The sequence below is a fragment of the Oryza sativa genome, chromosome 5 (genome assembly GCF_034140825.1).
Source record: "Oryza sativa Japonica Group chromosome 5, ASM3414082v1".
NCBI lineage: Eukaryota > Viridiplantae > Streptophyta > Magnoliopsida > Poales > Poaceae > Oryza > Oryza sativa.
The window spans coordinates 6,419,632-6,432,520 of record NC_089039.1 but is presented as its reverse complement, the minus strand read 5'-3'; the positions used below and the strand labels follow the sequence as shown (position 1 = coordinate 6,432,520).

The following is a 12,889-nucleotide window of genomic DNA, read 5'->3' as shown; positions in this document are numbered from 1 at the left end:
GTGAGCTTCCTTCCTAATTTATATAAAAAAAACAAAGTAAACGAACTGCATATATTGAGCGGAGAGTCCGGCCGGGTCAAGAAACAAGATTAATTGATCTAAGCCGGATCGAGATCGACGCAGTCATTGTTTTTCTTTCTTTCCTGCTATGATCTCCATCAATCACCTGCACGCCAAACGTCCGATAAAGCTTAGCTAGGACACGACGGCAATGTAGAGTATGATCTAATCATCAACCGAGAAGGACATAGTTTCAAACAAAGAAAATGGACGACGATGGCGAGCCGTCGCCGTGGGACTGCTGCAAGTCCATGATCGAATGCGCGTGGATGTGCGTGCAGTTCTGGACGCAGTTCAGCATCACCTTCATCCTGCTATGGCTTCTCTACCGGCCCCGATCGCTTCCACCCCAGGATCGACTCCGCCGTCCTCGCTGCCCTCCACCTCACCGCCGCCGCCGCCGGCGGCCAACGCCACGGAGGACCAGCCGAGCTCCAGGCAGCTCGTCTACGACCTCGCCGTGGACCTCAGCTTCCGGAACGCGCACCGCCGCCTCTCCATCCGCTACCTCGACACCAAGCTCGGCCCCGCCGACGACGCGCTCCCGCTCTTCCGCCAGAACCCCAAGAACACAACCGTTCCGTACATTAATTAATTTCCTACACGTTTTTTCTTTACAATTTAACTAGCTCCACGTTCTGATGATGTTCTTAATTTGACTTTTTTTCGGATATGCAGGTGCTGCACCCGGCGTTCCGCGGCGTGGTGGCGGTGGATGGCGGCACGGCGGCGGAGCTGGAGCGCGAGGCCGCGGAGGGGACGGTGCACGTGAAGGTGAGCGTGGCGCTGACGCTCATGTACAAGGTGTCTATGGTTCCCGCCGCCGGCGAACGCCACTGCGCCGGCCGTCTTCGACGCCGGCACCCAGTGCTGGGCCGTCAAGTAGATAGGCGGCCGGTCGGCCGGTGATTCATCTATCCATCCCGCCGTTGCTGTTGTCACCGTTTCTGATCAGATCAGAAACGTGTCACAAACCTACACAAAGCTTCCTGTTGTCATGGTTGGACTAGAAGTCATATAGGTCCACTCGAAATTAGGCCCAATAAGGGCACTTTTGCTGGTCTGGCTTTCTTGTTCGTCTGTTTTTTTCTCTATTACTAGAAAGTCCAATTTGATTCCCACAATATAGATTCGATCAGATACGGCTCCCGCTCTTGCATCCCTGAAACCAAGTATATCCACTACTCAACTATTAAAACTGGTGTAGAATGACCCCTTGACAGTTTTGAAGATGGTTTTCAATGATGTAAACGTCTATGTGGCATGTTGACTTGGCCTTTACCTCACATGACACATGCAATGCTTATGTGTAATTACATGTGAAAAAAGTAAAGTACCAATTGCGATTACCACACGCTATGCCCCATCCTCATGCTAGAAGAGGGTCATTGTGGCTGTGTCGAAGTCAGGCATGGAGACGGTGGGGTAGGCCCCGATAGTGAGGGCAGCAGCGACAGGGAGCGAAAAGTGAGTGAGGCGAGGACCTAGATCTAGTCGAGGGTGTCGTGGAGGAAGAGCAACTGTGGTTGCCTCGACCTTGGCCTCTTGCATCCAGAAGGCAGAGCAGGATCAGAGAGGCACATTGACTACTCCCTTTGCGGCCATCTTCGTGGATCCAGAAGCCGAAGGAAGAGTAGAGATATGGATAGTGATGTCCCCACCAATGAATGTCCACCACGAGGCTGTGCTACCACTGTGCCGGTGTCGTAGTCCCCACTTGAGCTAATTGTTGTTCGCACGTGTGGGGAAAGAGATGGGAGAAAGGAAGAGAAAAGTAGGAGAGGAAGAGAAGGGGATGCTGACATGTGGGCCCCACATGTTGATTTAGCCGGTTGGATCAGGCCAACGAGCCACATCAGTGAAAACCGCATTCAGAAACGCTAATGGAGTCATTCTATACCAATTGCAATAGTTGATATCCAGTTTTACGATGGAAAGAGTTTAATCTGATCAGACCTATATTTGAGGGAACCAAAGTGGACATCCCTACTAGTAACCTTTTCAAGCTATATCCTTGCCCAGTTATTCATTCAAGCCTGCTGCCCACCAGCCCAGTTTTAGCTAAGCCCAACCCAGATAGGAACTGGGCCTTGTGCCGGCCCAAGCAAAAAAGCAACACGCACGAGGTCGTCCGTGAGGAAAGCGCTATGGCTCGGACGTCCGATATCCTACCAAATATCGGACGCCAAGCCAGGCAACAAGCACTACACACACGGCTTCTTACATGTATGGCAGCATGCCACTGACACATGGCAGCACCTGTCAGTCACTGTCACATGCATGCGTAACTATTTCTTCTCCTTTTCTCCTATCTTTAAATATTTTTTTCTCCTAAATTACTTATCGGATATACGATCCGATCACACCATTGTATTTGTTGCAATTAAATCGATCTTTACAACAATATATCATATGATTATATTATGTCAAAAGAAAAAACATGTGTTTCAAACCGTCAAAACTAAATGTTTCAAACATGATAGCGATATGTTTCAATGTGTGTCTTCATTGTGTTTCACAAAATTTCTAAAACTATGTGCTACTACCCTCTCTCCTCTCTCCATCTCATCCATGCATACATGCATCTATTTTAGCAAGCTTTAAAATAATTTTTCTTCTAAATTGCGCATCCAATCTATGGTTAGATCACACCATTGTATTCGCTGTAATTAAATCTTTAGAACAAGATATCGCATGATTATATTTTGATGAAAGAAAAACATATGTTTCAGTCTGTTAATACTTGTTGTTTCTTATGTTATAGCGACATGTTTCAACATGTATTTTCACTATGTTTCATAAATATTTAAATGTTTCAGTTTCTGATTTTTTAGATTCACCATATATAACATAATGTTTCACTTGTTGGTCAACTGTAACTAACATTGGACCATCCAATTTTTTTTGGGAAAATATATATGTGCATTCTGGAAAAATCAAACTTATGTTGCACTATATATATATATATATATATATATATATATATATATATATATATATATATATATATATATATATATATATATATATATATATATATAATGTTTCATCACCTGTGGAGATGTTTCAACGCACTTCATAAACTGTGCAACATATAAAAAGTGATGCAATTGACTGCAACAGTAATCGTTATTACATGAAACATTATGTCCCAACTACTGAAGCATTTTTTATATTTAGCTTGAAACATCGAATTATAGTTATCGTTGAAACATAAAAAAAGTATTTGCCAAAACATATAAAAAGATAATATGAAACATTGCAAATGCACTAGTGAAACATCAACAAATACTTGTTGGAACATTTCATTAACAATATGTGCAACATTTAAAAAGTAAAAAGAAAAGTTGTCGCAATATAGTCATGTGATATCTTGTTATAAAGATTTAATTGTAACGAATCCAGTAATATAATTAGATTGAAATCTGGATAAACAGTTTAAGAGAAAAAATCATTTAAGTTTTGAAACATGCTTGCATGCACGCTCCCTTGTACTCTTAACGAACTGCTTAGCCATGCACCTACATTAGATTGGACGTCCGATTTTTTTCTGACCAGATGAGTCTAATGGTATGCATTTTACCGTCCGTGGAGGCTTGTGCGAATGGCCGCGTTTGTCTCCCCCGCGTTCTCTCACCGCCGCTCGTCTCCTCCTCCCGCGCTTGAAAGAGAGAGAGACACCCACCCCGCTCAAAGAACCCCCTCCCCAAATTGCTCCAAACGCCAACCTCCCCAGCCCCCCACCACCTCGGAATTCGGCGTGAATCCATCCCATGGCTCGCCTCGGCATCGGCGTGGCGGCGGCGGCTGCGGCGGTGGTGGCGGCCACGCTGGTGGTCTCCTGCCTGCGCGCGTCGCCTGCCGAGGCCTACAGCGGCGGCGGCCTCGGCTACAGCCAGCTGCTCACCACGGCCCACCTCGGCGCCATCTCCTCCTCGTCGTGCGGCGGCAGGCTGGGGCGGCAGTGCTCAGCGGCGGTGGGGGCCGACGGCGGGCTGCTCCGGCGGGCGCTGGCGGCGAGGAAGCCGACGAACCGGTACGTCAGCTACTCGGCGCTGGACGCGAACAAGGTGCCGTGCAACAAGCGAGGCCAGACCTACTACCAGAACTGCGCGTCGCAGCAGGCGGCGAATCCCTACCGCCGCGGCTGCTCCGCCATTACCCGCTGCTCCCGCAACATGAACTGACGATGATGATGATGGTGATCACATCATTGTCCATCCAAATTCCCCAATTCCCAATTCGTCCAATCCATTGATTCGGTCGGTGAATGCATGGATGGATCGATTATATATATATATATATATATATATGTGTGTGTGATGCATTATTATTATATATTGGCTAATTATTAATCGATTAGTTGTATTTATATGCATGCTGCTGATGATGATGATTATATATTTATATATATGTGATGTGATGATGTTCTTGGATCTCCTTTTTTTTTCTTTTTGTTCGATCAGTCGATGAGTTTCGCGGAAGGATCATATGTGTGTGTTGCTGGTGATCGTTTCATGTGTAATTATGTAGTTTAATTTAATCCCCTCAAATTTGTTACTCTCTTCTATCTATGCGAACATTGCTACGTACATATGTATATATATATGTTCTTTATTTGATCCGATTTGTGGATATGGCGTTGGTTGAGTTCAGTTTGTGTTTGCGCGACCGATCTTATATTATAACACTACAAAATAGAGGGATATATATCTATTTCTTTTCCAACCATGCATCTATTTCTCTTGAGAAATAGATCAGATACTCATGTTGGTAAAGCACTACCTCCGCTTGAAAATAAGTGTAATCCTAGAGAATTAGTTGTCCCATCTCATCTCCATTCACCTAGAATGAGGGGCATATAGGTTATTTTATATTTTTCTTAATTCATCCCTTCGCCTTTAGAATGGCAGTTATTTTAGGACCAATGTAGTGTACATTATATTATTCACCTCAAATCATATATGTACTCCCTATGGGACGTTTAAGATATAGTTTGATCAAATTTTTAAAAATTTCACCGTTGGGTCTTGACAAAGTACAATCATCCTATTATAAGTTATTAGGTTTTATAAACTTATTGTCATATATAATTAATTTTCAAAGTTTTAAAAGTTTGACCTAAATATCCAATATTTATGACTAGAGGAAGCACTTAGGATTTCATGTTTTTCACCTACATCCTAATGGCAGCTGGATGTGGATTTTTATACCTTAGGCACATATATATGATCTCATGTGTTTCCGTTAACGACCAAATTTGGTAATCTAAGTATCGGAGATGAAGAAGGAATCAAAGCGGAGTTCGAGATGGAGATCGTTCCGGAAACAGAGTGGGATCGGCTGAAGTCCGAATCGGCTGCGACCAGGATCGGCAGAGTCCGAGTTGGACAGGGTTAGCCGATCAAGCCGAATTCGACAATATGACAAGGAATATGTTGTCGGGTTAAGTTAATGAGCTTCATGAGGATGGCCACGCATGGATAGAATCCTGAGAAGGCAATTGTATCTATTAGTTAGGATATTTTATTTCCTTAGAGATATGTTTGGGCAAAAGTCTGCCGCAAAGACTTATGGTATCTTAGAGTTTGTTAGAGATAAGAGTCGTGTCCGATATGGACATATTTTGTAATCTCGGGTATAAATAGACCCCGAGCCCCATGTAATCAAACTAACACACGTTCAATACAATCTCGGCGCATCGCCGCCCTTTTTACTTTTATTTTGTTTCGACGAGTTCTTGCTTTCGGGTTGAGCTGCATCGGTTTCAATCTTCAACAAAAGGTAAAACTTGTTATGGCGGCTTGCGTTCTCGGGATTAGTGCTTCCATCTTCATGATACTCTAATCTTGTTTATGTGATTCATCGAGTTATCATATATCTTACATAATCTTCGGCAATATCGCTATCTAACCTTTAATTGGCTAGCATCTGTTACTAGAAGGCAGCCGGTTAGGTTATATATTGACATTGAACTAGATTATATAAGATATCTACCACTCTATGAAACATCCAACGGCTTGATTATCTAGATATTGTCCTTCTTTTCATACTTATAGTTGCATCAGTTGAGTTTGATCTTATGAGTCGATATTAGAATCTCAATCTCTAGCCTGTCTTTGGTTGCCGATTAGGGTAGTATCGGGGTTTCAGCCGATCTTACCTGATTTAATTATCTTTATCTTATATACTTGATTGACATGTTAAATCTGCTATTTATGTTAAGATCTTGTTGCATTTAAGTATATTAGGCTTTTTGTTTGGTATATTCTACTTGCCTTTGATATCTTAATATAGAGTGGTATCGGAGTATTAGCCGATACATGCTATATCTATCTGATCGGCTATGCTATGAATATATATAGTCTTGTTGTTAATATATATTTCGACCTAAGTGATTTATACTATCTCGGCATGGCGACCGATCTATCCCAATCACCTGATTTAAGTATATATCGACATAAGGATTATATATCGTTAATATCTACAGCCGATCGAATAGATTTAGTTCTTTCTTACTTATTCATTACTGCCAATCGATCAACATATGACATCGGCTCAAAGATAAATGATACGTCATCGGCAACTAGCCGATCGGCTATCGTTTATGGATTTAACCGCGGTTTCTTTGTCTTTGTTTCTTGTTGATTGTAGGATCAAATCAACTGGCACGCTCATACACCTAAAGGCAAGCTTTTGGACCTGCACTGGAGTTAAGCAGATCTCCCAGGCCTCGTGTTTTTACATCAATAGTTTCTCACTCTTGAAATATCAACCAATAACGACAGTTGTGCAAAAAAGTTTAATACAAATAATTTGACAATGTTTATAAATCTAGACTCCAAATTTGATTTGAGAAAAAAATCGATTGGCTACCAACAGCATAGAAAAGGCTATTTGTTTTTTTTTATTTTTCTTGAAAAAGCAGACTTGCCACTCTAAAGTAATATAAGAGTTACCACCTCCGTCCAAAAATATTAGAGATTTTAGCTGCCTATATATTTGTATTACCAAAATCCCTGGTATATATTGGGACAGAGATTGTAGTAGAGCTAGTATAAGATGTACTATGTTACAATATTTTACAAACTTTTTCATGGCTATTTATGTCCCGGTCCCTCCGTTTTAGGTTATAAGTCGTTTTAACTTTTATCAAAGTCAAATTGTTTCAAGTTTGAGTAAGTTTATAGACAAATATATTAATATTTACAATACTAAATTAGTTTTATCAAATCAATTATTAAATATATTTTCATAATAAATTTGTCTTGGGTTGAAATGTTACTAATTTTTTCTACAAACTTGGTAAATTTGAAGCAGTTTGACTTTGATTAGAGTCAAAACAACTTATAACCTGAAACGGAGGGAGTACAAGATAATCAGGATAGGTATTCAAATGTGTGAAAATGTCTTCTCCTTCAAAGTTAGTAACATCTAACATAACGCTGGGTTTGTGAATTGAGAATTAATTAATTAAATGACTTCTTTTATAACAGAATAACTTTTTCTCCTTTCTCAGCAAGAAATACAAACAACTACTTACCTTGTACATAATTAAGTCATGACTATCAAAAGTAGATAGAGGGAGTACAAATCACTTGAAAGTAATACCAATAATAACATCTCCTAGCTCTTAATTGCCTAAGTGTATGATGTTTATGTTTCGGTGGTTCACCACAAATGATATTTACCGGTGGTCTTGATTTCACATGAGTTCTTATTACTTTTGCGATGCATCAATTCATTTAAAAAAGATCAACGTGTGTGTGTGTACATATATATACATATACATATACATATACATATATATACATATATACATATACATATACATATACATATACATATATATACATATACATATACATATATATACATATATATATATATATATATCATATCGATATTATTAAGGCTCAGGGGTAAAGTAGGAAGGCTGCAAAATAAGACCATGAGGCACAGTGATGTTATGTACCATCCATGTCCTTTGTCACTATAGTAAGCCTTCACAAATGCATACTAGGAAACATTTAACTTGCACACATCTTGGAACACACCAACGTCCTAGATTATAGGTGCAAATGAACCTTGGTTCACATTTGCTTTTCCATCCATCCACACATATGTACATACATATGTATGTTATGTATGTATGTACGTATGTATGTATGTATGGGGACACGCTAAACCACGTCTAGGGTGCGCAATAGCTAAAGCGCTCCCTCACAGATACACCCCCTCACCCCCTCCCGTCCCTCCTCCCCCCTCCCGCACCCCTCCCTCTTCCCGTCCGCACTTTTTTTTTCTCCTGCACATGTATCCTCCCATCTCACTCCCTGATATTTGTTCTCAAGTATTTCTCTTAGTAACTAAATTACTTATAACTACCCTTGTACCAGTAAATATCTTACTGATGATCAACTGACTAATCTTGCCACAAAATTTCTTTTAGTAAATAAATTATTATTTACAAAATTTCTCTTAGTAAATAAATTATTATTTGGTTCTTCCCATCTCACTCCCTGATACTTCTTCTACTTCTCTCAGTTACTAAATTACTTATGACTACCCTTCTACAACAAATTATTATTTGGTTCGGTGCTTCTCTTAGTAACTGATTTACTTATGACTATCGTTCTATCAGTAAATATGTTACTTACGATCAACTGATTAATCTTGTCACAAAATTTCTCTTAGTAAATAAATTATTATTTAGACCGGTGAAAATTACTTAGGACAACCCTTCTATTAGTAAATACTCCCTCCATTCCAAAATATAAGGCACAACCACCCTCAACCCAAAAACCAATAAATAATTATTATCATCTTGTAGTTTGGATCATCCTAATAAATATAATGCATGCATCCAATAGTATTAGATAACATGAGAGTAGAGGATTTAAAAAAGTAGTAATTTAATAGAGAAAATGTCATAATTAATTGCATGCATGCATTATATTATGGAACATCTAAGAAAAGTGGTTGTGCCTTATATTATGGAATGGAGGGAGTAAGTTACTTATGATCAACTGACTAATCTTGCCACAGAATTATTTCTCTTAGTAAATAAATTATATCTTTTAGTAAATAAATTATTATTTGGACCGGTGCAAATTACTTATGACAACCCTTCTATCAGTGACTAATCTTGCCACAAAATTAAATATGTTACTTACGATCAGCTTATTAATCTTGCCACAAAATCTCTTAGTAAATTCTTGCAGTGAATAAATTACTCCTATACTTTTCTTCTGATATCTTTTTTTAGTAAATAAATTACACCTAGGCTGCTGGAGTACAAGATCTTGTAGTAAATAAATTACTCCTATACTTTTCTTCTGATATCTTCTTTCGGTAAATAAATTACACCCAGGCTTCTAGAGTACAAGATTTAAGAACATACTGTTCTAACCACAAAATTTAATAAAATCATTCCAATCAAGGAATTGTTCGAATAAGATTCAGTATTATATCAATAGTCTAATCACATATGCAATGCGATACATAGGTAGAATGCACAAAACTATTAAAAATCACAATAGCACCATCACTGATGGATATGCTAATGGAGATTGATGCAAGGACTAATTAGGGCCGACGACGCGGATCGATACTTGCACGAATCCTGGCACAGTTGACCGCCAGCACTCCTTGATGCCGCTGTGGCGCTACTTGGCCAACGCCATTGTCGCCAATCGCCATTCAGCTACCCTACTGAGCCGCCAACCTCTCGGCCCTGGATGTCATGCCTCCACTGCCTGAGTTCTGTTGTGTCCTGCCTCTCAAAATCCAAAAGAACAAGGAGAAAATAGATTTCAGATAGGTTGTCCTGCTCAGAAAACATAAAGTATTTCAGATAGGCTGGCAATAAAATGACATTCTATAACTGATATTTATATATCTCCATTCACCAAAAGATTTACATTTTATCGGCATATTTAAAGAAATGCAGGCACATTAACCTTGGAAAAAATGCACAGGTACATTACATCCAAAAATTATATACTCCCGCCCAGCCAATTGGCTTATTCAGATTTTAGTAGGTATAAACTGGAAAATACACAACAACATTCACTCTTTCTACCTACATACTGACATTCTTTGTAGAAATGATATATCTCCATTCAGCAAAACAATTATATTTACAAACTTAGACATACAGGAAGAAAAATTGGGATTTTTTTACCAAGCCGAGTAGAGCGAATGGACAGGGGCAGATAAGTCGAGGTCCCGAGGATGGATTCTAATCTCTTGGGTGGACGTCCACCCGTTTCTTGCATGCCACCTAAATGATTATGAAAAAATTCCAAAAAAATTCACAAGATAGGTTAATATGTAATATATCACTTCACAAACATGCAAGTTCAAATTCGACTTCTATAAGTTGTAACAAAAATAACAAATCAAACTCTAACTAGTATACGTATATTCACAGTCAAATTTGTTATTTTTGTTACAAATTGTAGAAGTCGAATTTGAACTTGCATGTTTGTGAAGTGATATATTACAAATTAACCTATCATGTCAATTTTTTTGAAAATTTTTCATAACCATTTAGATGACATGCAAGAAATGGGTGGACGTCCACCCGAGTGTTTAAAACAGTTTCCCTCGAGGTCCCAGGTAGTCGTAGCGAACCAACAACAATGACGCGATGTAGAAAGTGAGCGGCCTCTGCATGCTTCTCCCCTCTCCGTCATCGCACCAGTAGGCAGTAGTCAAGGCCACAGTCGCGGCCCTCGTCTCATCAGAATCTAGAGGAGGCTGCTTCACCCTCCTGGGAGGGCCTCCTCACTGCCTCTCCGGTCCAGCTTAATAATATTTGCTCCCTTAGCTTAATAATTTTTGGACTCCAATACTTCGGCTCCAATACTTCGGTCAGCCTGGTTAAAGAAAATGGGTCAACATAGTTGAAAATCATTTACATATTCCGAAGCACTTTTAGAAAAGTAACATGACAAGGTGAAACTTATACCTAAGTATGAGCAAAACTTTCTCCATTGTATAAAGGAAGGCTACATGATTCAATTTTTTAGCAGCATTTTGTTGATGCGGTTCTATATGTTTACCATGGTACGTGCATATCAATTTTCATTTCAGCAGGTTGTCCATGGTAGTCAAACCTTAGAACTTCATCTGATTGTTCCTAATGGGGTAAAAAAGGAACCTGATATTGCGCAATTCAGCCAGATGAGAAAATAAGATTCCCTAATGGGGTAGAAAGGTATAAAAATCAATATATTGCCACCCACCCTGATAATGATGTTATTGGCAGTTTTCGGAACACTGGAAAAAGGATTCATGATAGCAGTATTCTGAACATACTGCACAAAACTAATTCATGACTGAACGGATGTGAATTCAGATGAGTGCGTGAAAATGAGGAGCTTAATGCCTTGTAAAAACTGAATGTTGTCAGAAGAACAATGAACCAAGAACCACCAAATTAAGTCAAGTACTAATTGGATAATATCAGAAACTACTAGCATGTTTACTTATTTCACTAAATATTCTACTCCCTCCGCTTCAAAATGTTTGACACCGTTGACTTTTTAGCACATGTTTGATCATTCGTCTTATTCAAAAAAAATTTATGAAATATGTAAAATTATATGTGTACATGAAAGTATATTTAACAATGAATCAAATGATATGAAAAGAATAAATAATTACTTAAATTTTTGAATAAGACGAATGGTCAAACATGTACTTAAAAAAATCAACGGTGTCAAACATTTTGATACAGAGGGAGTAATAAATAATCCATTACAGCAATATAATGACAGATGAGGACATGAACATGAGACTTTATACAAGAACAGTGGGGTAAACCGGGGATGAACAGCTTCAGAAAAAGACGGATTGGAAAATAAGAAAAAAAAAACTATGAAGCAGGCATGCAGCTACGAATCATCCCCAAACATCACATATAACAAATGTTCATCCGGCATTCTGATCGTTACCATGCAGGCACACAGCAGCTGCTCACCTCTCTGTCTGGTACATCGACGTCGCACCAAACTGCAGCCAGATACCCGCCATCGTCGAATCCACGACGCAGCAAGCAGGCACGTAGCTGCTGTATGCTCGCCTCCCCACCTGACCACCTCGACTGCCATGAAGCAGGCACACCACGTACGTCTTCGCTCCTTCCTCTCCCCTTGCATCCCGGCGTCCCTCGGGCTCTAGCCGGCGAGTGGATCTAGCGAGACGCAAACCTTCAATAATGGTCACAGCATTAACTGGTCGCGATCTGACGCAACTGGGCGTGGGGAGGCTCGATCTGGCACCGGGGATAGATGCGCCAGGGCCAGGAAGAGTGTGGCCTCCTGATCCGGCGACGATCGAGGAGACGGACAGCCACGACGCGACGACAATCCCGGGCGGCGCCCCCGAACGGCGGCTACCAAGCGACGGGAGAGAGGTCGGTGGCGGTGGTGCATATCCATGGGGGCGGAGTATAGGACGGCGGCGAGTAGCGTGCGCCGCACACGGAGGATGACCGGGGCTCCTCTCCATCGCCGCCTGGCTCGAGCACGAACCTCGCCTGCCATGCTAGATCCGAAATTCAGAGGATGAGAGGCGACAAGTCGAGAACACACCAATTTGTTGACAGTGTATGTATTCCCTTTCGATTTTGCTAAAGGTTATTTGACGTTTTTCTGGCCGTCCGATCGTGAAGGATATGGTTTTGTATCTTTAAGTAACACGAAGTGCTTAGCTAACCTGCTGCTACCGTCGGCCTTGGCTTGTCGTAAGCTTTGTGCAGCTCGCTGGGTAGCTGGCACATTACATATCGTATATCGATTTTGCTCGTGATTTTTTTCTG

The 12,889-nt window shown here is 40.5% G+C and overlaps 1 protein-coding gene and 1 non-coding gene across 2 annotated transcripts; one reads left to right on the top strand and one right to left on the bottom strand.

Moving 5' to 3' along the window:
• The first annotated feature begins 3,833 nt into the window (after positions 1-3,833).
• Positions 3,834-4,247, top strand: LOC4338064 (protein RALF-like 33). Its single transcript, XM_015783516.3, has one exon. The coding sequence runs from the start codon at positions 3,834-3,836 to the stop codon at positions 4,245-4,247; it is 414 nt and encodes a 137-aa protein (XP_015639002.1).
• A 5,757-nt stretch (positions 4,248-10,004) lies between these two features.
• Positions 10,005-12,263, bottom strand: LOC107277091 (uncharacterized). The gene is made up of 2 exons (XR_010741613.1): positions 12,050-12,263; positions 10,005-10,943 (listed from the first exon to the last, which is right to left on the bottom strand). It is a non-coding gene; the product is annotated as an uncharacterized protein (transcript).
• Between the last annotated feature and the right edge of the window lie 626 nt (positions 12,264-12,889).